The sequence below is a fragment of the Penicillium psychrofluorescens genome, assembly GCF_964197705.1.
Source record: "Penicillium psychrofluorescens genome assembly, chromosome: 2".
Lineage (NCBI taxonomy): Eukaryota > Fungi > Ascomycota > Eurotiomycetes > Eurotiales > Aspergillaceae > Penicillium > Penicillium psychrofluorescens.
Genome location: NC_133440.1, coordinates 1527494 through 1552048, shown reverse-complemented (window position 1 = coordinate 1552048; position 24555 = coordinate 1527494). Strand labels below are relative to the sequence as shown.

The 24555-nt window shown below is 52.9% G+C and overlaps 8 protein-coding genes across 8 annotated transcripts; 5 read left to right on the top strand and 3 right to left on the bottom strand.

The window, feature by feature from the left end:
• Positions 1 to 112: 112 nt before the first annotated feature.
• PFLUO_LOCUS2801 (uncharacterized protein) lies at positions 113 to 1222 on the bottom strand (the record flags this gene model as incomplete). The annotated part of the gene is made up of 5 exons (XM_073779978.1): positions 113 to 240; positions 302 to 463; positions 552 to 768; positions 819 to 1001; positions 1061 to 1222. The coding sequence occupies 5 exons, from the start codon at positions 1220 to 1222 to the stop codon at positions 113 to 115; spliced, it is 852 nt and encodes a 283-aa protein (XP_073636879.1).
• Positions 1223 to 7163: 5941 nt separating this feature from the next.
• Positions 7164 to 9077, bottom strand: PFLUO_LOCUS2800 (uncharacterized protein; the record flags this gene model as incomplete). Its single annotated transcript, XM_073779976.1, has 1 exon — positions 7164 to 9077. The coding sequence occupies one exon, from the start codon at positions 9075 to 9077 to the stop codon at positions 7164 to 7166; it is 1914 nt and encodes a 637-aa protein (XP_073636878.1).
• Positions 9078 to 9767: 690 nt separating this feature from the next.
• On the top strand, positions 9768 to 10589 carry PFLUO_LOCUS2799 (uncharacterized protein; the record flags this gene model as incomplete). Its single annotated transcript, XM_073779975.1, has 3 exons — positions 9768 to 9815; positions 9875 to 10064; positions 10132 to 10589. The coding sequence occupies 3 exons, from the start codon at positions 9768 to 9770 to the stop codon at positions 10587 to 10589; spliced, it is 696 nt and encodes a 231-aa protein (XP_073636877.1).
• Positions 10590 to 10903: 314 nt separating this feature from the next.
• On the top strand, positions 10904 to 14282 carry PFLUO_LOCUS2798 (Factor arrest protein 11; the record flags this gene model as incomplete). Its single annotated transcript, XM_073779974.1, has 5 exons — positions 10904 to 12865; positions 12915 to 13027; positions 13081 to 13223; positions 13273 to 13402; positions 13454 to 14282. 5 exons carry the CDS (start codon positions 10904 to 10906, stop codon positions 14280 to 14282), a joined length of 3177 nt encoding a protein of 1058 aa, XP_073636876.1.
• Positions 14283 to 14484: 202 nt separating this feature from the next.
• PFLUO_LOCUS2797 (Protein MAK16) lies at positions 14485 to 15537 on the top strand (the record flags this gene model as incomplete). The annotated part of the gene is made up of 2 exons (XM_073779973.1): positions 14485 to 14543; positions 14619 to 15537. The coding sequence occupies 2 exons, from the start codon at positions 14485 to 14487 to the stop codon at positions 15535 to 15537; spliced, it is 978 nt and encodes a 325-aa protein (XP_073636875.1).
• A 397-nt stretch (positions 15538 to 15934) lies between these two features.
• On the top strand, positions 15935 to 16648 carry PFLUO_LOCUS2796 (uncharacterized protein; the record flags this gene model as incomplete). Its single annotated transcript, XM_073779972.1, has 1 exon — positions 15935 to 16648. The coding sequence occupies one exon, from the start codon at positions 15935 to 15937 to the stop codon at positions 16646 to 16648; it is 714 nt and encodes a 237-aa protein (XP_073636874.1).
• Positions 16649 to 17486: 838 nt separating this feature from the next.
• Positions 17487 to 19248, top strand: PFLUO_LOCUS2795 (uncharacterized protein; the record flags this gene model as incomplete). The annotated part of the gene is made up of 2 exons (XM_073779971.1): positions 17487 to 18069; positions 18134 to 19248. The coding sequence occupies 2 exons, from the start codon at positions 17487 to 17489 to the stop codon at positions 19246 to 19248; spliced, it is 1698 nt and encodes a 565-aa protein (XP_073636873.1).
• A 1398-nt stretch (positions 19249 to 20646) lies between these two features.
• PFLUO_LOCUS2794 (Putative aminophospholipid-translocase) lies at positions 20647 to 24473 on the bottom strand (the record flags this gene model as incomplete). Its single annotated transcript, XM_073779970.1, has 2 exons — positions 20647 to 22619; positions 22670 to 24473. The coding sequence occupies 2 exons, from the start codon at positions 24471 to 24473 to the stop codon at positions 20647 to 20649; spliced, it is 3777 nt and encodes a 1258-aa protein (XP_073636872.1).
• Positions 24474 to 24555: the final 82 nt, after the last annotated feature.

Here is a 24555-nt window from a genome sequence, read left to right as displayed (position 1 = left end):
CCAGCTGTGACCCGCGGCTTTTCTCAAAGGAACTGTGGCTGCATGGTTACGATGTATATCTTTTAGCGAACACCATCCCTCCGCAATTGTGGCCTCAAAGGCACTTGCGCGGTTATATATTGGCTGTTTCATCAACCAGCCGCTTCAATTTTGTCATTTCCTCCGACATCCACGCCGTAACGGCGACGATATCGGCGCCACAATTCACAAAATCAAACCCTTGCTTATATTTCTCGGACGCTATACAGATGATCAGTCACACTAGAAGAGTAAAGCACATCTCCAGAGAAGGACACTGTACCGATCTTTGCCGATAAAGCGAAGTGGCCCGCATACTTCCCGGCGCTTTTCGCGGCATCGAGAACACGCTGCGAGGCATGCTGAACCTCGGCAATCTGGCCATGGTCAAAAGCAAAATATCCCATTGAAGACGCCAGATCATTTGGGCCGACGAAAAGCATATCTGGAGAAGCGTTAGAAAAAAACCACCCCCAAAAAAGGGAAGGCGAGGAATTAGCCGTCACGCTGCAGAACCTCGTGGTTTCACGTACCAACACCGTCGACGCGCGCAATCTCCTCGCAGTTCTCAACGGCCTGCCGGGTCTCGATCTGAACTATAACCATGACGGACTCATTGGCACGGGCCAAGTATTGTCGCCCATTTTGATTAAATGCTGCCGGAGCAAACATGGCGCCTGTCCCACGAGCACCTTGCGGCCATTGCGCTGAGGGGTATTTGCAGCCTCGTACGATCGCCTCCGCTTGGTCCTGAGCAATGTCAGAGAAAAGGCAAGACGACCCTCTGTTTGTTTATTTACCTTGGTTTCGCACATTGGAACCATGATTGCATGAGCGCCGCAGTCAAGAGCTCTCTTCATCATCCACGGCTCTGCTGCAGGAATACGGACAATCGGCGATACCCCTGAGGAAGATACTGCGCCCACTTGGAGGTACATCTCGTTGTCGTCGATATTCCCGTGTTCGCAGTCGATTAATACCCACTGCATATGCTTGCGCTGTAAGAGGGTGTTTCCCACCAATTTGCGCTAGGGTGGCTTACATCTTCTCCCAGCTGCGAAACAGTCCTTGCCAGCGAGTAGCCGGGAAACTCAAGCCATTGCCCAATAGATGGACCTTTCCGCGCCGCAGCGCCTTCCAACGACACCCGCAGTCTGGTTTTCTCGGTTGAGGTCATCTCCGCGGCCGTAGAGGTAGTGGCCATTTTCTGTAGCTCTGGTAGAAGACGCAGAAGAATAACTATAGCTCACTTTTACACCGTTGCCTTGTACCGTTGGGTGGGACGTCCGGGGAAGCATTTACCATGCGCCTAGTACTAGTCTGCGGATAACACCCCGAGGTGCTATATCCGACAGCGGGTTGAGCCGACAAGTACAGCGTTCAAAATACTAAATCTGGGGGCCAAAAGGGGGTTTTGGTCCGCAGCCCCTCTCGGAGTTCAACAGCGTCGCCACGCGGTACCACAAACAGACTAGCCCTGAGCTGGACCCGCCTCGTTACTTTCTGGCGACGGGTCGGATTTATTCGCAAATAACCTCGGATGAAGCCGTGCCACTGAGCATTGGAGGGTTCTAATCTGCGGGGAACTCGAACATTACGCTTGGCCCTAGCGCAAAGAGAAACCAGAGCGTCGGCTACTAGGGCGCCGCTGTGGCCCAGATAAGACAGCTCGCAACACGGCAATCTTTTCTTCTTATCCATTCACTCAACCGCGAGTTGTCCGTTATATATCTAAAGAGCTTTCAGAAGCAGCAAGGCGTCCTAGTAGGCCTATGGGAAGGCCTACTTTGCCGCGGAGAGCGAGTATAACAAGTATGCCGTACAGGCCATATTTACATTCGAGACTGCAAGGCCCTTATCTACGGCATGGAGATAGTGGTTTCGAATCCTTAGATTACTGAAAAGGACATGTTAGTCATATGCTAGCAGTACTCGTAATTGCCGTCCATTCGGAGCACGAGCGAAAGAATGATTCATAGTCCGCAGTCACTCTGGTGCCCCGGCTTCGTGTCGAGCTTGAGTAATAGCGGAAATTCAACATAATCCTCAACTACAGCTGTTCTGATTTCGTTTTCGGTGTCCCGCTCTAGAAAAGCCGTAAAAAAAACGATCACATTTCCTTCAGTCCAAATTCCAGCAGCCATGAAACAAAGCATAACATATCGAACAATGGTGTTCATGGAAACAGCCGCAATAATAGAAGCGATAAAGCAGCTTCGCCTCTTAGGTAGACGAGTAGCATAAAAAGCCTATATATAAATACCTCGCTAGCACCTAGGTTTCAGGGACTAGCGATTGCTCTTAGAATGATACTAAGTCACACCACAACTTATACCCACGAGTCTCTATTGCCCTTGTCCGTAAACCCGCCTATCAGATGTATCGTGAGACTACCCTGACACTGATCTCTCGTGCTAAGTCTTATCCTTATAGGTCTCCTTAGATCTGCATATAAATCCACTACTCTAATACCCTTGCTTTAGTTCGGTTACATACGAGCAATTTCTGAATTTGAAAGCTGTCTGACTCTTATTTCTTTTGATAATAGTCTTCAACCTTTTGCCGCTTTCTCTTGGGCTCTGGCTCACTCGCCTTACCAGAATGTCCGAAAACCTTCTGCCATGACCCATCCCTAATCTGCTCATCATCACCATGCATTCCCACGTCGTATGCTCTTTTCATATTTTCCATGCACACTTTTCGTCGTTCGTCAAAATTGAACATTGGCTTAGGATAGATCGATCCTCCTTCAGCAGACATATCGCCCCCATCGCCTGTAATCCGGCATCCCCATTTTTTCTGGTCTGATAGAGATGCTTTCCAGGGCTCATATATATATTTCTTGTCAAATTCTGCCAGCTCAGGGCAGTAGCGTCTGATGAGATTGCCGTTTGGGTCCCATTTCTTCCCAAATGTAATTGGCGAATAGCAGCGATAAAACTGGTAGAAAAAGGCCGTACATGAGAGCCACATCCAGTTCCCAACGTTACAAGCTGTTTCATCTGTGGTGTTCATCAGAGGATAAGATATCTTTCTCACACGAGGGCGACTCACGATCAATCAACAACTCCTCAAATACCTCGGCGCCCCTCTCCCAGTTCACATAGCAGCCTCCCCTTGTCAAGAAGCAGGCAACACTGTGCCGTCCTAAGTGATGAATCCAGCCTTCTTGCTTCAGCTGTCGCATCAAGGCGTCGATCCATGGAAACCCAGTCTGACCCTGCCTCCATCGCTGAAACCACCCCTCCGCCTCTGGAGAGTCCACAGTATAGGTTCCATCAAGAAAGCCAGTTGTAGAAATATTCGAAGGCAGGTGCCAATCAATAAATCGAGCAATGTTGTTCTTATATGTCTGTGCGAATTTGTCACCGATGGCGGCTTGGGCTCCAAAGAACATGTCACGAAAGAGCAACTGGCCAGGCAGGTTGGTTGGGACCGATGAAACTGATTTTTTGTTTTGTCTGCGCTTTTCCAAGATCAATTGCACATCCCACCAAAATTTCCGGACAGAAAGAGACCCAAAATGGAGATGGGGCGAGAGAAGAGTTGTCGACTGAGGTTCGAAATCTGCTGGAGATGTCTTTGGCTTCTCAAATCGGCCAATATACTCTTCATCTTGAATATACCGATCTAGGAGATTCAGGGCCTCTGTCTCCCCACCATTCTGAGAGGTTGTGGCTAGAGAACGCTCAATACCTATTTCCTCAAATGTTGGAACACCAAAAGAGTTCTCTGGGCCCATAATATGCGTGTACTGCGTGTCCCTTGCAGTACGGTGAGCTTCGTTGAAGTCCGGTTTAACATCCGCAATGTTTTGTTCCAGACTGCTGATATTCATTTTCTTCTGATCCCAAGGGTTTGCAAGGCTGTCAGGAGGCGCAAGTGGTTTTGCAGGCTCTCCTTGATTGATCTGCTTGGCAGCCTTTTCAACTTGAGCCATGCTCATCGTAGGTTTCCCATTGTTCTTCTGGACCAGTTCGTCCGGATCAAACAAATTGCGACCCATCTTCGCGATGACGTGCACCCCGGCTTCCTTTGCCATACACATTATTTCCTCGTCTCTATCTCGGGCATATGCATCTGTGTCTTTCTCAAAGACTAGATGTGTCACTTTCCACTCTTTCCAGAGCTTAGGGAAAACAGTCTGAGGTGCCTCGCGCACAATCCAAAGTTTCTGGTTCGGATTCAACTTGGTATATGACCTGCTAAGATCATTTTGGCAGTCAAGAAGAAACTTCCAGCGATTAGGACCAACCCTAGCGCGGTAAACATAGTGAGGATCCCAGGTCCATATTGGGATGAATACATCTGACTTCAAGGATAGAGCCGCGTGCAACGCTGGGGAATCATGCAGTCTTAAGTCTGTACGGTGCCAGTATAAGACGACGGCTTTTGAAGCAGTATCAGACGTCATCGTTCTCCTGCTCAAATATGTCTCACAGGCTTAGCGCAGTGTTGATCTCCTTAGTTAAGATATCCGGCTTGTGCAAAAAAAAAACCAGGGTTCAGCAACACGAAAACCCCCGTCTTTCATTATTAAAGTATCTATTAAAGTACAGGGTTCGTGGAAATGGATTGTTTGCGACATCGTGACGTCAACCATCTGTGGTTTGCTGCAAGGCACTACATTCCGTTGCTTCAAACCGGAGCTGTCTCAGCTATTTGATTATGGACCAGCAAACTCGATAGTAATTTGATGGGCCACAAAAGTAAGAAAGTAAACAGGTGGTTATCACAAATCTTGGTGCAATATTGTCTGAGGGCCGTACTCTCTCTCTCTCTCTCTCTCTCTCTCTCTCTCTCTCTCTCTCTCTCTGTAGCTCGCTAACGGATCAATACCACGCGTCGCGCCGCGTTCCATCGTCTAGATTATTATCGATCACAGAAAAAGCGGTCGATAGCTCTCACGACCCTCCTCCCTTCGTATGGGCACCCTCCTCCACGGTTCGTAGACCCCCCTCGATGGTTTCGGTTCGGCGGACGGCCCGTCCCGGTCGGGGCACGCAGGCATATGACCATATAGCTAGTAATCTTCACCCCTAATCGCGAAGACAGAGCTTTGGCGATAACTGTTATAAGTAAGACGTATTGCTTTACTATGAATTTTATTAAATATTCAGGTTATCTTGTCGTATTTATGCATCTTCAATGGGCGCTGAGCTGAATTTATCCCAAAACAATGCCGTCTCTTCTATATATCCTGTCTCCTTCAAAGGCATGCTCCAATCCGATCGTTCATCTCTCGATATAGCAATATATGGATACATATGTGCACCCAGTCTCTCACCAGTCCCCGGGAAATGAACAAGGAGATCTCCTGGATGTACTAGCATATTATCAGGTAAGGGTTCGGTTGTTGGTAACTCCCCATTCTCAGACCTCCTATAGGGATTGAACCACCGCAACGGACAATACACAGTAGATCGGGCAAAATAGGCATTTTTGTCGAGAACATTCCACAAGGCGGTTTGGTCGCTTTCAAGAATTTCGACGCCTGGGTTCAGGAAGGGGTATGCAATCACGGTATTGAGCAACTCGACGGACCATGGGTGCACGCGGATGAAAAAGTTGCCATTATTTAATCCATTCATATCCTTGGAGAGTAAGATATGGACATTCGAGAGACTCGAAGGAGGGATGAAGGTCTCTAGTGGCAGGTTCGGGTTCATAAGTACTGTGTCACTATCAAACCAACTGGATTGGTATTTAAATTCATTAATTCAGGGTCAACATTGGCATAATACCTAATCTCGCGAACTCACAAAAGCCATTGTAGTCGCTGATCTAGCGGTTTCTCCAATTCCCGAAGTATGGTGGATAGAATGATAAGAGGTTTGTTCCATAACCCCTCAATGATTGGATCGTAAAGGATGAACATTGGGTAATTGTGTCGGCGGCTATGCTCTTCGTGTGATGCTAGCGCCACGTCGTAAATCGCGGCTCTGTCGTTAACCGTGCGACCGCCCAAGATCATTGAAACTTTGCCGATCGTTGGCTGGGGTGGCGTAGTCGGTGCGAGGGGTGTAGGTGGAGAAGCACTTAGCAAAACTATGATTTCAATCAGCGAACCCTATTATACAAATGCTGGGAGGCATAGGTTCAAAGAGGGCAAAACAGACAGTATAGACTGAATAACCCCAAAATTCCTGATAAAGCCAGAACCATCCGTAGTGTAGGTCTTGACATCTTGCGATAGTTGATCATAGATACTACGGGGGCTCAAACTTTTGAAGTGGCTCCTTGGTAGAATTTGGAGTTTGGGATGAGCGAGACAAGCCTATTTACGGACAGGTTTAAATCCTTAGGCGGCTGAACCCCGCAGGAGTTCACGCTATGTAATGGGTTTCCATAAATAGGGGCTCTCGCCCCCAAGTCGCGGTCAAGGGTCCTTCCCGCCCTAAGGATTATTTTTTCTTCCACTACCCAACTTCCAACAACTAGGTAGCACGTACCAATGAGAGGTTGTTTAATTTCGGAGGTAAATTTAAGAAAATCGAGTTCTTTGCTAGAGCGTTCGAAAGGGAGGGCGAAAGTTACTAACAGTATAGGAAAACGTCACCTTAGCCAGGTCTCTTAGGAGCATACTTATCAACACATATTTGGAAGGCAATTGTGTAGCACTAGCTACTTATGATACATATAGACAGCTTGAAGCAGCTGATTTTCATTTTAAATCAGTTGGGTGTAAATACACAGAGCGAGGAAGAATGGATTTCATTCTAGAAGATAGGCGAGATTTGTCCAAGGCTTTTGGGGGATATACAGAAATCAGGCAGAAGTCGCTCATGATGAAAACAGGGTAATAATGTTAGAAAAGAATCCGGAAATCGTCTCTCTAAGAGCCACCTCATCATGCAATCCAAGTGACTGAAGTGTCCATCATCACAAGATGATAGTGGGATGGATAGAAAGCCAAGTAAGAGAAACAGGGGGCCACACGCAAAATAACAAAAATGAAGGGGATAAACGGGCAAGAACTTATGGAAGAAGATTCCTACCAGCCACCCATGGCAGTGAGAGTGCAAATTTATCATCATGAGTCATGTCATATCTCGTGCAGATGTTCGCCATGCAGTTTTTGTGTCATTGATGACATCTCTGTCAATCATCAAGGAAGAAAAGAGAAAGTACACGCCCGTGCGAAACTAGAAATCCTCGTCTAGTTCATCGCTATCCCATTCGTCTTCACGATCATTTTGTACCAGATCCAGAAAGCGCTGCAATCCTGCTCTCCAATCCCGCTCCCCGTCTGGCTGCTGCGCGACGCCTGCACGGGGCAGATCAGCTCGGCGCAATGGACGACCCGCTTCTGGGCGATTACGGACCTCGGCCATTGCTCTTGCTTGAGCCTGGCGTTCAGCCGCAGCGGCGCGGGCGGCGGCATCATTGCGACCGAGGTCATTGTTTCCCAATCCGCGGACGCCGCCGGGAGCGCGAGGTGGAATTGGGGCGGGAGGAGGAGGGCGACGACGGTGCTGACGGTCGTGTTCGTCGCCGCTGTCGTCGAATTCCCAGGCTGGACGGTCATCGTCGTCCTCATCACCACTGCTGTCGGCGTCTGGGGGATCGTCGTCGAAGACGAGGAGTTCGTCGGGGATTTGGTGCAAGGCTTCTGCGCCGTCTGGGTTGAGGCCATCGCCGCCCTCGAGATCCCACAGTCGGTTATAGCAGCCGCTATCGAGGTCGTTAAAGTGGCGGTAGGGATTGTCTGCGGAGAGCCAGCTCGAGCAGAGGTAGCAGAAATGCGTGTCGCATTGGAAGCAGCGCATGTGGTTGCAGCCCATGCGCTTTTGGCATGGAACGCTACATGTCGGGCATGGCGATGTGTATAGACGAAGGTACTCTTCTGTCGCTTTTTCTTCGGCGGTCTGCTCGGCCTGGCGCCGCGGGAAACACCGCACCAGCTCGCCGTGCCAGCCTTTCTTGCAGACGGAGCAGAAGGCGTAGTTGCAGTCTTCACAGATGGCCACTCGCTCGGCCATCGGAGGTAGCTGCGCTTCATCGCCCTGGGGATCAAATTCAAATCCGCCGTCTTCTTCGTCCGAAGCTTCGGGGTCATCCGCCATGGGATCAGTTGGTTTGGGGTGTCGCTTGGACCGTGCGGCTCCCTGGCACCATTGGCGCGGGCAGTACACCGTCGTCTTGTCTGCTTCGATTTTCTTTTTCCGTTTGAGGAATACATACCGCTGCACGGTCTCTGGTGACAATGGGATTTGGAGCAGCTCACTGGGCCCAAGAGTCCGATCACGCTTGTTGGGTTTCGAGGCCGGGGCTTCCCCACTGCGGACAGGTGCAGGGCGTTGATTCTGCTCGCAATCCGGTGCTAAGCACTTCACGCCATCGACATCTCCCTCGGTGATACAGGCGTTGTAAAAGCTTTGCAAGCACGCTACACAAAAGACGTGAGAGCAGCGCAGCAGCCGGTAACAATTCGAGCCTTTCTTCGGCTCGAGACACACCCCACACTGGAAAGTTTCTTGCTCAAACTTCTCGCGTTCAGCCTTGTTGTTGAAATCCAGCAGTGCAATTTTCAAATCCCGAGACAGACACAGTTCATTATCCGGCGTGCCTTGCAAGCCAAAGGCGGTGTCAGCGAGCTGTTGGAGATGGTCGATATAGGTATAAACCACCATGTCCTTTCCACACTCTTCCCATAACCTTCTGCAATCATCTGACAGTTGTGTGGACACCGGAGATGGTACCCATGGCGGGTCTGAACTGAGCTGGACAATTGGCGGCTTGTTCGATGGATATCCGTCTGGTAGTTCGATCTTGAGGCGAAGGGGTGGCAAGTGTGACAAGAGGTGAACATCCTTGCGTGCAGGTCGGTCTAGATCGGCTTCGCTGATATCTAACGAAGTTGGCGGCGTCAAAATGGTGGGGATTTTCGCATCAAATGCCTGGAAGCAGACGTAGGAAGCGGTCGACGGCGCCACCGGGAGGTCCAGCGCCGCGCTGAATGGGGACGATGGATCGATCTTGATTTCCGGATATATGGCAGCGATGGAGGATAGCTCCACGGAGCGATCATCCTCCTGGACAAGGTCGGAATCCGTCATCGTTTGGGTTTGAACTGACTCGACAGAGGGTATATAATTTTATATAGTGGGGGGGTGTATAGGCCCGGGGAAGTCGAGATCTCGAGGGCGCTTTCGGCGGCAAGCAGTCCAGTGATCGATCAATAATTGTTAGCACCGGATGGTCATGGTTCTGTTGCCACCCAAGAGCCGTGTATAGTTGTGGGGAAAAAATTCTCGAGGGCGAGGCGAGGTAAGGCCGTTTACCGAAGAAGCGATCGGGCAGAAAGGGCCTGCAGAAAGGGCCTGCAGGAAGCGTCCGGGATTAGTGAGGGAGCGCAACCACGGGCCTTGACCAAACAGTACCAATGAAGAATAGTTATGGGCCGCGCACTGTTCGAGCTGGTTCTCGTTTGGCGAGGAGTGAGGGATGTCGGTGATGTAACAGGTGGGATGGCGATGAGGGAGATGGGGACTGCGTCATGGTTTGACCGACGAGACGAGGTATGGAACAGAAGGGTGAGGAATAAGTCAGTAGTAAATGAAGAGAAAGGAGAGAGAAAGGAGGAGAGCGAGAGAGAGAGAGAGAGAAAAAAGAAACACGAAGAAAGTAGCCACCTTTGGTGCCCAGCAGCAGTCCGTGTGGCGTGGTGGGTTCCCTCTATCTTATCGCCGTCCTCAGGCACTTCTTTGTTTGTTCTCCATGACCACCATCTCATCACCACCACCACCATGGGCGACACTCCCTTGGCCTCGCTGTCCCTGACCCACGTCCACTATGTGCGTTATTGCTTGGCGCTCGCAATCATTATGATTAACTGACTTTTCGACCCTGCCAGAACCCCGAAGACCCCCTGTCCTTCGTGTCCGCCTGGCTCGCCCTGGTCCCGCAGGCATTATGTGTTTCCTACGCGACCCTGATGTGGGCCTCGAGGGAGGCCGAGGTGATCTTGATGTTTGTGGGCCAGATGGGCTGTGAGGCATTGAATTTTGTGCTCAAGCGCATCATCAAGGAGGAGCGGCCGAAAGGTGAGAGCTTTTGTGGACCTCTTGAATCTATCCCCAGCGGCACACTGATACGAAACTTTTGCACCAGAAATGTTCGGCAAGGGCTATGGCATGCCCTCCTCTCACGCCCAGTTCATGGCCTTTTTCTCCGTCTACCTGACCCTATTCCTCTTGGTCCGACAGACCCCGATCCCTGCTAGCGCCTATCCAGTCCGCGATTTCCTGCTGCGCATTGCTCTGACGGTAGGACTGTGTGCCGGTGCTTCTGTGGTGGCTGTGAGCCGAGTTTATTTGAGTTACCACACGCCCAAGCAGGTCCTGGCTGGCTGTGGTGCCGGGGTGGTCTGCGCCTGCGCCTGGTTCGTGGTGACAGGGTTTCTGCGCAGCTCTGGGTGGATGGATTGGGCCCTGAACTTGACGCTTGCCCGACTAGTGCGGATTCAAGATCTGGTGGTCAGTGAAGACCTGGCCGAGGCCGGGTGGCAACGATGGGAAGTGCAGCGGTTGAAGCGGCTCGGCCGTAGTCAAGCGCGCAAGTCAGAATGAGCAGAGCATGTGACGCAATAAAACTGCAGCACCCAGCACAGTGTATATTTTCATCCATGCTTGTTCGTAGTTCGTAGTTGTATACATTGTCTGTTGACAGGAGCACGTGACAGGACTCCCCACCGAATCTCCCGCCGGCATCTTTTTAGCATCGACACAACAGGCGACATGAACGATTCTTCCCCCAGATGATTTGACTGAATTCCCTTCTCCTTGTCCTTTTCTTTGCTTTCTTTTTGTTTCTCCCGATGTCGCTCTTTCCGCTGCAGTGATACCCCCCGTGCTGCGCATTCACCCTGCGCCTTTCTGTCATGATGGATGTCCCTCCAGGTGCCTCCGGCGTGCCCCTCCAGGAACATCACATCGTCAAGGCCGACGAGGTTGACCAAATGGGGACGGACATTTCCCCCGTCTCGGACGACCAGCTGATGGAGGAGGTGGCCGAAGGTCTGCGTCAAGAGCAGGCCTCCCAAGCGGCGCCCGCGCCTGCGCCAGTGGGAGCACCACCACAGCCTGTAAAAATGGCGAAGCGTCCAGACCTTCGTCGCGGTGGCACTGCACCACCTCCGCCACTGCAACCGCCACCCCCAGCTCCGGTTCAGCAAAACATGGATCGACCTCCGGACTCACTGAGCCTAGCGCAGCTCAGGCGGCTGGTACATGAAATGCCCAAGGTTGAACAGCCAGCCTATGCGTTCGACTACGCCGATGCGCAGCCCTTTCCGGAAGAGCTTGAGGAGTGGTTCCAGTACAACGATTTCGATCGTGTGATGTTGATGACCTCGAAGACAACCTTTGACCGCAAGTGGAGCAGCTTCATTCAACAGAAAACCTCGGATGCAAATGAGATCTCGTGGATCGAAGCACCCGAAACACTGTGTCGGGCATTCATCACCCAAATTCTAACGGGATTGCAGCATGCCGACATCGCTGTGCGACTGGAAGCTCTAGAGTGCATTTCCTACCAAGTCACCGGGGCTTGGGCGCTTACGGCAGGGCGAGTTGCGTCCGATTATCCCCCAGAGCCGGATTCGAAAACAGCAGAAGAAACCCCTCGATCAAAGTCCCTGCAGATCGAGTGGATGGAGAAAAATGTTTCGCTTCTCCAGCAATGCTCGGGAATCCAGGTCCTGGTTGAAAGTCTTTGTCATTTGTTTGACAAAACCAGGCCTTCCATGCGCCCCGATACGGATGGAATGGAGTTTGAACGACTCAATACGGGGGATATTGCTGCCCCAGAGCGCGAGGCGAACCTCGTGCTCACGTGTCTCTATTTTGCTGTCGAAGTCGGCCGTCGACAGGAGGCTCAAACTCCCGACCAAACACCAGTTCGCGATGCATTCCGCGAGTCCGACCCTAATCTACTGGTCTCCATCGTTGAGATCATTGCACGGTTGCGATGGGATGAGTCTGCCAACATCCCCCTGACTAGAATTATTCTTCTCTTGTGGAAGTCTTTGCTTCTAGTGTTTGGCGGCACTGAAAGTCTCAAGCGGGCAAAGGGAGCGTTGGAGCCTTCCTTCACCCCAGACAGGTCCTCGAATCGCAGGACACCCTTCCTCACGGCTTCTCCGCTGGATTATCACCTCTTCCGCCAAGAAATCACGTCCAAGTATCCTGCTTATAACCCTCCGCCACCAATCGTTCCTCTAGAGTTGGAAAACAATTCGATTTTGCCACCTCTTCCGCAGCATCCTAGCCGGATCAATACCTCAACCGGTCTTTTCTCTGGAGTTGGGCCCTCGATTGCCGGCGGGAACGGTTCCATTTTACAGCAATCTGTTCACATTGCAACGCCTGCCCCATCTCCCCCTCCATCACCCATTGGTCCAGGAGGAAAAACCGGAAAGAAGCAGAATTATCAGACAAACCAAAACTTTCCGTTCATGTATCCGCCGCTTGATGACACTAGCAACCACATTGGTGGCAAAGGCACGACTGAACGCCAGGATACGTTGGTAGGGAAACGATGGGAAGGTAGTGATGTCCCTGCGTCGATTATTGAGGCTGGAAAGCTCTTCTCTACTCATGTCAAAATGACCCGTGCAATGCGGCAGTTGTGGGACGAGCGCGAGCACTTTATGAAATACGACCGGGGGTGGAATTTCGACGATTCTGCATGCCCGCCAGACTCCAACTCGGAGAAATTGGCCCATGAAATGGACGAGTTAAAATTATCGGAGAATCAACCAACTACTGAGTCTGAAGCACCACCTGAGAAAGAGACGGACGATTCAGATGTGCAACGGCGCTTGGATGCGGTGGAGACGTTCTATGTGAGTACAGCATCAAGATCAAACCGGGACATTACTTACTTGGGATTAGACGAAAACCTTGGCACACCTTCAGTCCATCACCATTGTCTTCCTCAAAATCATCTTGACGAATGTCAGCTCGGTAGTGAACCAGGTCAACGCTCAAAGCTCTCAGGTCATGAGGTATGCTCTTTTCTTTCTCTGTGCATTGGCACGGGCCTATCTAATGTCCGCAGCAACGGCCACAGCGCAAATGGGATCCCAGATCTCTTCTCTGATGCCTCGATTGACGAATTGGACAATATCCGGCTGCGTGAAATCACCGGCAAAGCTGTGTCTGGGACCTTGTTGCTTCTACTGAAGTGGTTCAAGAGATCTCGTACGTCTGGCATTCCTCCGGTCCAAGTGCTTTCCTAACTGTATCGCAGATGTCTTGAAGTTTGAATACATGACTCAGCTTCTTCTCGACTCGAACTACCTGCCTCTCATCCTGAAAATGTTTGCCCATCAGGATGTGGACCAGGCGGTGACGCAGAAGAATGACCGGGAAGACCTGGCGTAAGTTCTTTCTTATCGACTTGTTAATCGTATCACCCTGATTGTTGTTAGCTTCTTCCATTTCTGCCGTGCCCATTCAGATCACGCCGCCGAGGCACATTCAGGCGAAGATACGGAGAGTGAAGACGATGCCGCTCCACCACCCATTGCTCGCCACCGCCCCGATCCAACAGCCAGCAGCAGCTCTGTGAAGGGTTTGTCTCCCGAGGACAGCGTTCATGATTTTCTCGATGGCCCTGCCCGGCCCGAAGTGGACGAACTAGGGTATCCGACCGCACCACCACCCAAGGAACCGATCACCCTGTTTTCCTTCCGCAATTTCTTCTCTGCAATCAACTACCTGCACATCATGCAGAAGATCACACGCGACAAGGCGCACCGCTGTCTACTGCTGGTGCAATACAAATCCAGCACCATCCTTCGCAAGGGCCTGAAGATCCCCGACCCTCACCTCCGGTTTTACACGCTCAAACTCTTCAAATCGCAGGTCCCCTACTGCGGCCGCAAGTGGCGCCAGAGTAACATGCGCGTCATTACTGCGATTTACCTGTACTGCCGCCCCGAACTGCGGGATGACTGGCTGGCCGGGTCTGATGTTGACGCTGAAGTCGAAGAAGCCCTCCCGCTGGAACAGGCGCTGCGGGGGTTGACTCACTGGTGGCATCTGCGCCAGTACCAGGATGTTATGGGTGGCCCTGAGGGCACAACAATGATGGAGGAAGAAAGGGACTTCTTTGTCCGAGAGCTTGAGTCCATGGGCTGGGGCTTTGCGGATGAGATGCTCAGTGGTGTTGATGAGTCGGAGATGGGGGCTGGGCCGCCCATGATGAATGGCGAGTGGGATGGGGGGCCTTTACAGATGGAGGGGTGGACTTCCTAGTAATCGACCGAGATGAATTCATACACCCATGACATAAAAATGTTCTTCATTCTATCATACCTAATGTGTTCCGTGTGTGTCCTGGTCGACAGTCGTTATCGATAAGGACGGTCCACGTGACCACCGACAAACCCAACTTTTTTTTTTCTGCGTCCGACGATCAACACTCCAGACTCCAACCACCACATTCCTCTTGCCCACCATGTCGGACGAAATTGTCTGGCAGGTGATCAATCAGCAATTCTGCTCCTATAAGCTGAAGTATGTTTCCCTTGTTTTTCTTCCCAGCTCTCGCGGAAGAGACTTCTCCGATGGCTTGCTAACAGTTTTCACCAGAACTACCAAAGGCCAAAACTTCTGTCGCAACGAATACAATGTCACAGGCCTGTGCAACCGACAATCCTGCCCGCTCGCCAACAGCCGCTACGCGACCGTGCGTTCAGACCCCGAGACGGGGGCAATGTACCTGTACATGAAGACCATCGAACGGTCGCACATGCCGAGCAAATGGTGGGAGCGCGTGCGGCTGCCCAACAACTACGGCAAGGCGCTGGAACAGCTCGACGAGAAGCTGATCTACTGGCCAAAGTTCCTGGTGCACAAGTGCAAGCAGCGCCTCACGCGGCTGACGCAGGTGAATATCCGGATGAAGAACATTGCCAAGGAGGAGGAACGGTTGGGCGAAAAGGTGGTTCCTAAGTTGGCGCCGAAGGTTCGGCGGAGAGAGGAGACTCGTGAGCGCAAGGCGGAGAGCGCGGCCAAGGTGGAGCGCGCTATTGAGCGGGAGCTCATTGAGAGGTTGCGGTCTGGTGCCTATGGTGATCGGCCGCTTAATGTCGAGGAGGGAATTTGGAAGAAGGTTCTCAGAGGCCTTGAGAGGGCTGGTGATGGGGAGAGGGACGAAGACATGGATGATGGGGAGATGATCGAGGAGGAGGAGGAAGAAGAGGAGGAGGGTGTCGGTCAAGTCGAGTATGTCAGTGATTTGGATGAGGACGAGGAGGATCTCGAGGATATCGAGGACTGGCTGGGTGCTGAGTCTGCGGATTCGAGCGATGAGTTTGATGATGAGAGCGAGGACGACGAGGATGAGGACAGTGATGATGACGCTGCCAGCGTTGACGACAAAAAGAAGCCTGCGTCTGCGAGCAAGCGGAAGCGTCCTGCGCCCCAAGTGAAGCCGCGCAAGAAGGGCCCGCGCGTGGAGATCGAGTACGAGACGGAGGGCGCTGGCAAGGAGCAGCTCATGGCGTGAGACCAAAAAGTGTGCATGGCGTTGTCGGGCTTTGTATCTGTGTGATCAGGCATCATACCTAGAGCATCTTTTAATTGCAGATATTCTTCAATTGTTTCATAATTCATGTCCAGTCCTGTCTTTTGTCGACATTCATGCCGCTGGGTGTATAGGCCATCACGTGACCCATAGACGACCTCTCCCGTCCTCTCTCTTCCATCAACAAGCAACCACCACGTTCCTTGCAGAAGCCGGCTCTTCTGTGGATGCCACATCTACATAATCCTGGCATTGCTTTACTTCCCTGTCCATATTGTTTTTCCCCTTTGAAGCGTCCCTTTCATCCTCACTCTGAAGCAGCCGGCAGTTCCACACCACCCCGCCTCCAAGCTGTCCCAACATAATAACAACGACCACGATGTTTTCCTCCTTCACCTCCTCATCTGCCATCTCCAATCTCGGCTCCCGCCTCACCAACCTCCGTCGTGCCATCACTCTCGGCGACGAGGGCGACGACCCCGAGAACGAGGACTGCTCGCACATCTCCAACGCCCTACGCGCATACTACACTGAAAAGGGCCGCCCCTTCCCACCCTGGCTACCCCCAGACCCCAAGGCGCCAGCACCATCACCCTCGCGCATCATCGCAACCACCCAGATCCCCGCCTCGGGCCCCTACAACCAACCGGCGGCCGCCGTCTCAGTCCCTTACGCCCGCGGCGGCGGCGGACTAGGGGATCTGTGGGGTGACACCGGGAACGCCCCGCTGCCGACCCAAACGGCGAGTCTGCGACGGCCAAGGGGACGTGGAGGAGAGGGCGGTGGTAGTGGTGTTCCTCCCGGGTTGAACGTGCACCCTCCGCTCTCGCCTGCTTTCAGCGCGCCTGCGGGACCCATGCCGTCACCTCACCCATCCCCGTCTCCGCCGCCGGGCTCGCTGCACCCATCTGGGGCTCGCCCGCTGCCTAGTCAGCGTGTGGGCTCGTATCAGGGCCAGTCGGCGCGATTGGATCGGACAGCTTCGTCGGCGCAGGAGAGACTTCGGGCTAGACTGCATGGGGGTCAGCGGTCCCCGAGCCCCAGGGAGGATCCGAGTGTGCGCAAGCCCGTTGGCATGTCGGGCCGACGATAAACTTTGTCTCAGGGGAGAGTGGGGAGCGAGTCGGATTAGATCGGGAATTATCGCATTTGTCGTCAGCATGGCGTTGGTTGTTTTAAGAGTAGTCAATAGGCAGTGTCCTTCTGGAATGATATGATTGTTCCTCTCGGTCAGAACCCGGAGTTACTGTAGTTAGGAATAACCTAGACTCCACACACACAAAGTCTTTTCTCTGTTTCCTCCACCTCTTGGCCGTCGCAGCGAATGGCACACTCGGTCCGGCCCAGAATAAATCCCGCATGCCTCCGATGTGATGCCGTGACGGATCCCGGTCTCCTGCAGTCGGGAGATGCTGAGTGGCCGGGTTGCGTAGATTCTCCGAGGTGTCCCCGAACTGGTGCGGTGGGTTCGGCGGCTTTTCTCCACGGGGAAAAAGTTGGCGGAGAAGCAAATATCGTCCGGTATGCATTGCCTTCCGATCTCGAACTGCTTTCCTCTATAGATCCTGAGTCAAATCGCAGTCTGTCGTCGATCCAATGCCGTCTGTATATTCTCCGAAGTATAGCTCTCCAAGCTTCCTTGGCAAAGACTAAATGCGCCACTACCAAACAATGTCCAACCCCCGCATTCTGCATCCCTGGCCGCCATGCCGATGAATACTCCTTTGGGCGTTTAGTGTACCTCCCGGTGAGCCAAGTTTTCCCCCCGATACCCTTCGGCCTGCTGGGATCGCTGGCGCCCCTCACATCATCGTTCATCGCGTCAGTGGAATCACCTAAATACCCACTGCCTCTCCCTCTGTTCCTCGTGCGCATCTGTATACTTCCTTTTTTCTCCTCTCTCCCCCTACCCCTGACCTACCCCCATCATCATGGCGGACAACAACCACCACCCAGAACCCAAGGACGTCGAAGCGCCCCAAGACACCCAAAAGGAAGAAGTCGTCCACGAAGAAAGTGATGATGCCAACGACACCAAGGTCGCCAATGCCCTCACTGAAGCCGCCATGGACGCCGAGCTGGCCCAGCTCGAGGAACAGCTCCAGAGTCTCCCCAAGCGCCGCTTCGAGGTGACAATGGCCAACCCGGCGTACTTCACCTACATTCTGGTTGCCTTCGCATCCATGGGTGGCTTGCTGTCAGGCCTGGACCAGTCGCTCATTTCAGGCGCGAATCTGTTCCTGCAGAAGTCCTTGACTCTCTCGGATGGCCAAGATAGTTTGGTCAATGCCGGTATGCCGCTTGGTGCCGTTGGTGGTGCGTTGATCCTCTCGCCTGCCAATGAGTATCTGGGCCGCAAGAATGCGATCATTGTTTCGTGTATCCTCTATACTATTGGTGCGGCGCTCGAGGCTGGCGCAATTGATTTTGGCATGATGTTCGCGGGTCGCTTTGTTCTTGGCATGGGTGTTGGTTTGGAGGGCGGCACGGTGCCGGTCTATGTGGCTGAGAGTGGTAGGTTCCTGTTGTTGGCGTCCTTCGATTCTGGAGACCCGCTAACGAACGGCTGATTGTATAGTCCCCCGCAAGATCCGCGGTAACCTTGTCTCCCTCTACCAGCTCAACATCGCTCTCGGTGAAGTCCTCGGCTACGCCGTGGCTGCCATTTTCGTCGGCGTCGAAGGCAACTGGCGCTTCATCCTCGGCTCGTCGCTCGTCTTCTCCACCATCCTGCTAGTGGGCATGCTCTTCCTCCCCGAGAGCCCGCGATATTTGATGCACAAGGGCCGCGAAGTGGAAGCCTACGGAGTGTGGAAGCGGATCCGCGGGTTCAACGACCTCGAAGCCAAAGACGAGTTCCTGGGCATGCGCCAGGCCGTCAGCGCCGAGCACGCCGAGCAGGCCATTACCAAAAAGTTCGCCTGGATGGATTTCTTCACCGAGCCCCGTGCCCGTCGGGCCATTGTCTATGCCAACATCATGGTCTTCCTGGGCCAGTTCACCGGTGTCAATGCGATCATGTACTACATGTCGACGCTGATGGAGGCCATCGGCTTCGACGCCAAAACATCAGTCTTCATGTCCCTCGTCGGCGGTGGCTCGCTGCTGCTCGGCACCATCCCCGCCGTGATGTACATGGAGCGCTTCGGCCGCCGCTACTGGGCGAACGCCATGCTCCCGGGCTTCTTCGTCGGCCTCATCTTCGTCGGCGCGGGCTACACGATCGACTACCACACGCACCCTGCCGCCGCAGAGGGTCTCTACCTGACGGGGATTATCCTCTACATGGGCTTCTTCGGGTCCTACGCATGTCTGACATGGGTGATTCCCTCAGAGGTATTCCCGACCTATCTCCGCTCGTACGGGATGACGACCGCAGACGCCAATCTGTTCCTGTGCTCATTCATCGTGACCTACAACTTCACGCGCATGATGGACTCCATGACGCGCATAGGGCTGACGCTGGGTTTCTACGGCGGCATTGCCGTGATCGGATGGTTCTACCAGATCATCTTCATGCCCGAGACAAAGAATAAGTCGCTGGAGGAGATCGATGATCTCTTCTCACGCCCTACCTCGGTCATCGTCAAGCAGAACCTCAAGAGTACGCGTGAGATTATTGGCGATCTGGCCCACTTTCGGATCAAGAAGGTGTTTTCACCGGCGCCGTCTACCTCGGTTTTGGATCATTGAGTCATCCGTGGGGAGCGCTTATGGGATTGTCGGAGAGCACCGGTCCTGCACTGGCTTGGGGATGGCTTGGAAGGAAGTGTTTATATAAGGTTCCAATGAAGTACTTGTATGATGCTTGCAGTATCCAGTGCGCCTGGAAACTGGTGCCACCACCCCAAATGCCAAGATCGACTAGTCTATACTAGGATTAGACCCTTTTGGTCGACGCATAGTACTTAGCCCCCTGCCCGCAACATCAATCTCCCCCTCACGGCGCAAAGTGTGGATCGCGATCGCCCTGAGCACACTTAAATCGTTCTCACAGGCAGAAAATCCAAAGCTAAGCTCACGTACCGCCGGGACACGCGATCCCACACGGGCCATATCCAATCGCCTTATGCCTAAGTTTCCTCAAGACGGGCGGCCGAAACAGGTCAGGGCCTATTTGGCTGAGGTTCTCATTGAAAAGCATGATGTTGCTCCCGAAGACGCCCACTCCACCGCCGATCTATGGAAGCTGGGCCGTGGAAGCGACCTCTATAATTGTTCGAAGCAGGACTTCGCTCAGATCTTTGGGAAGGATGTCGGGCCGTTCCTTTACACGAGCGTCGGCGAAGATAAATACGCCGACTGGCGGGCCTCCCGCTCGGGGATTATCAACTACTGGGCTATTGTCCTTGCCTGCGGGGCTTCCGTGATTTTCTTACGCCAAGTGTGTTACTTTGAGTGGAACGCGCAAGCAAAGAAGAATACGGGATGCGCATCTTTAGCATGTGGGCTGCCGCTGATGATCTGTGGGATTCGGGAGCTCTCAGTGCGAGAATCCTCTCTGGCCTTGGCGGTGCTTGGAGGGTTGGTCTTGATCATTGTCGGCATATCATTTATCGTCAATTTTCTAGTCGAAGAAATACCGGTATGATAGTTGGACAGAATACCATCGATTTCATCATTATCAGGTCTGACTACCTGGTTGACTTACTAGTGAATACGCAAATTCCGGAATTCCACATAAATTTACAAGCGAATGCATACTTGAAAGTACTATGAAAGGTGTATGTGGTGGCGTCAGTTTCGAGACACACTATATATACCCTCAGACATTTTGACGTGGTTGCTGTTCGGCAGTCAACATATGTATTCTCCGAGATCAACGAGTACGAAAGAAGGTGTTCCCACTAACGGCACGAAACGCACTACACTGAACCCCGGTGGAATATGGCTTGATAAATCATGCTATGTATAAAAGGATAATGCATTGTAAATATCTCAAATGGTCACGCTCTAACGCCTGCCGGGCTTGCCAGGACAAGATGATGTCCAAGATGCATGTACAAAGGGTTACAGGCAACAGGGCGGCCGTATGCCTCCGATGAAGTAAAAAGGGAAATGAAACTGAAGTGAAAGATAGAGAAAAAAAAATCAGCCCCGAACCTTTCGGTAGCTGGGCGGTTTCCAAGATTGCTTGATCAGCTTCCCAGCCCACACGGGGATGAGCGCTACGGCCAACACGGCCGCGACGCGCCAGACCCAGTCGACCGTGATCACGTAGCGGAGGTCGAAATACTCGCCCAGGAAGGGTACACTGCCTGCGAATACCAATAGTGTACCGATCAGGCAGATGATCATGATCGGGTGCCAGGTTGTGATCGCGATAGCCACCATACCCAGTTCATTGAGCACGAGCACCGTGAATGAGATGCTAATCAGGCGCGGGCCGGTGATCTTGTCGAGCAAGATCTGAGACAGGCCTTGGATGACTGCGCCCTGGTACACCGAAATCAGCACCCAGGTGAAGAATGACCGGTAACTGAGGCTGCGTCCCGTCTTTAGTTCTCTGTACAGTTCCGGGTAGAGATTCGCGAGTCGCTCATCTACGTCACGGTCCCAGACAAGAGAGAAGACTGGAGCATTGGTGTAGACAGTGGCGTAGCCGACCATGAGCCAGTTGATGAAAAGGCCCTTGGGATCGAAATGGCTGGCAATGCTGTACATAGTCTGGCAGGCACTGATGATCAGGCCGCGGTGCATGATGAACTGTGCTAGCTTCGCGGAACGCTTGTAAGAGTTCCGTCCGTGCCAGACCAAGAGCTTGGTGAGATGGTGGAATTGTGTGATGCTGAAGTCGGCTGCCAGCGAAGCCTGTCGGCCTTCTTTGCCCACAATACCGATTCCCACATCTGCCGCCTGGATCATGGAGACGTCGTTGCCGCCATCTCCAATACAGCACACTCGCTTTTTCGTGTGCTGGCGGATTAGTTCGGCAACCTCAGCCTTTTGCGTCGGCGAGCATCGGCAGGCAATCACAGCTGGTAGGAGCACCGCAACTGAGATGAATGCTGTCCGGAACTGGCTCAGCATGAGCGCCAGAGACTCGCCATCGATCAGGAGACAGCAGTCGGTCTTATTGCGCAAGAAGTCCAGTGCTTCCTGGGCGGTTGGCTTGTCCGTCGCTTTGGAGACGGTGTGGATGTATTGCCCCCGAGATACCAGTTTGGCGGAGATAGCAACACACCGCGCGGTCTCGACCTTGTCTCCTGTCAACATCCAAATCTTTACCCCAGCATTGCGCATCAGTTCCAGTGATGATTTGACGTCCCGCTGCAGCCGATCCTCCACACCAGTGACACCGAGAAGCTCGAGGTCCCGCTCCAGGTATTCAATCACGACCTTGGCCATGCCGGCATCCCGCCCTTGTAGAGACATAGACGCCTGCTTGTATTTGGCCGAGAAATCTTGATATTGTTGCAAGGAAAGCCGTTTCCGGCCAACCACTAGAGTTCGCAAACCTTCGCGTGCCATGTTTGCCGTCTCTTCATCGAGCCAGTCATTGGTCGCAACGATCGTTGACATAACAGTATCAGCACCCTTTTGGTAGAACCAGATTTCGCTCTCGGCTTGGTCGGGGGAATCAAGGACGTTTTCATCATGCTGGAACTGGACGATAATACCCATGCGCTTGCTGTCGGAAGTGAATGGGAAGATGTCAAGGATACGAACGCGCACAACAACTTGCTTGGAGTCGGTGGACTCGAGAACCACGCTATGCCGGTCTCGGTATGACAGCTTTAACCCAACTTCTTCGGCATACCGGACAATCGCAATCTCATCCGGAGATGACGCTTGATAAGTCGTCACTTTCTGCCCATCCTCCTCCTCGGTGGTTGGGGTGACGTTATGGCAAAGAGCAAGTGCCAAGACGATGTCTCGGACCCGAGAACCAATTTCTCTCCTAGTCCGCGGTGCTGCCCCAAGTCCAGCTTGGGTTCCGAATACAGTGGAAGGAGTAGTCAAGGTGTTGCCTGCAAACCCTTGACGGATAAACGATCCTACTTCGTCCATAGCTTCGTTGGCGTACGAGACCGTGCCCACGTGGATCTTCTTTAGTTCCATTTCTGGATATCTTATTAGCAACCGTCCACACAAGAGGTTTAGAAGAAAATACCGTTCTGGGTCAGGGTCCCAGTCTTGTCCGACAGAAGATACTCAATTCTCCCCAAATCTTCGGGGATCGTACTTGTCCGGACCACCGTGCCTGGAATGTCTTGGTCTCGCTCAATGAATCGGCCGTATACAGTTTTGGCCATGTCGAGATTGACGCGTAGACTCATGGGAATGATGGTCGAGAAGAGAATAAGGTAAATCATGATCGCAACGTACCACTCTTTGTCATTCGTCGGCTGGAACCCTTCCAGTGCAACCAGCACAATCGACAACGTGAGCGTCAAGACACAAAGTATTTTCGTCAGGTTGTTGATTTCGTATTCCAGTAGGCCAACTTTTGACCGTGAAGGTGAGGTAGATAAGGCAGCTCGTGTTTGGGATCCAGTGTAGATGATGGCGGCGTAAGTAGTGGTGTTTGACGCCAGAACCGTATTGGCCCAGGCGGTGTTATCGATTGTCAGGGGAGCAGAGTTGCTGGTTGCATTTTCACTGTCCTGATTCCTTCCATCCTCTGCTTGCAGACCGGGCGACTTGTTGATGTGAGCATCATAGAGACCCGCCGGTGGTCTCAACTCAATGGCGCCTGCGAATTCGTTGACCCTCTGGTCGGGAGTACTCGCGGTGACCTTCAGTTGGGTAAAATCACCCAGAGAAAGGCTTTGAGACAACACGGAAGGGAAACGGAGCTTCCAATCGGTTTCACCGTCCAGCTGGTCGGTTCGAATGAAAGTGTCGCTGGCAGACGAATCATCAGTACCCGAACCTTCCTCCGAAGCTGGTTCGGATGGTCCTTGATTCGACTCGAGCAGATCGGCTGAGGTTCCGGGAGCGGCTTCATCCGCTGTGGAGTCTTCCCGACTGATGCCCGAGTCATTGGATATACTCTTCAAAATCACCACGTCGGCCGGGAGGCGTTGATTTTTCCGGATCTTCAGGATATCACCCACTTTCAGATCTCGAGATCGCTTGACGATCTCCATCACGTTGGATCTATCAAGGGACAAAACGCAGAACTCCTCCGCATTCGCCTCTGCGTCACGCCGCCGCCGCGCAATGTCATCCATAGCCTCCTTACCCAACGATATCGAAACCACAAACGCCAAAGGTGCAATGTATGTAGACATGTAGCCAATGCGCAGCATGGGGAGAATCTGCGACAAGGCGACGAGAAGGAAGTAGATGTTGAAAAAAAAGGAGAACTCGTTGTAGAGCGTTCGTGGCAAGAAACTCCAGGGGGTGTATTTTGCATTCGACACAACGTTTGGGGGGTATTTTGCGGATTGGTATTGACCGACAAGGACCTCACGCGGAGGCTTGTCTGAGGTGTCGCGAACGTTTCGTCGTAACCGGTTTGTTGCACCGGACAAGAAACCGCTAGGAAAACGTAACCGGCTGACCTTGGTCGACTCATCATCATTGAAGAAACGCACCGAGCTTCTGCGGTCGAGGAGAGGTGTATCGTCATCGTTCAAGTTGCGCGAGCTGCCGTGTGATTGCCGTAGCTCGTCGTCTTCCGCGTCATCCAGCAACGCGCTTGTGTCTTCTCCTGATTCCCTCCGGCCGGACAGACTGCGTCTCCAATTCCGGCTGCCCATCCCCACCCGCAGGTTGCGAAGTGCAATCCCGGGTCCATAGCTTCGTTTGCGTCCGTGATAGTCTCGGGATGGCCGGGAGGGTAGACCAGCTGTCGTTGTGTTGGGGTCGAGTTCTTCCAAATCCAGGTCATCGTCGTCATCCGAGCCTGAGAACTCTCCAGGGCCGGACGGTCCGTCCAGAGGGTGTAGGTAGTCGCTAGAGGAGGGCATGGTGACGAATGCCCCGAAGGGTGGCCTCTCACAATCACTCGAAGTCGAGCTGGGCGTCACTCGGCGCTGTCAGCCCTCGCAT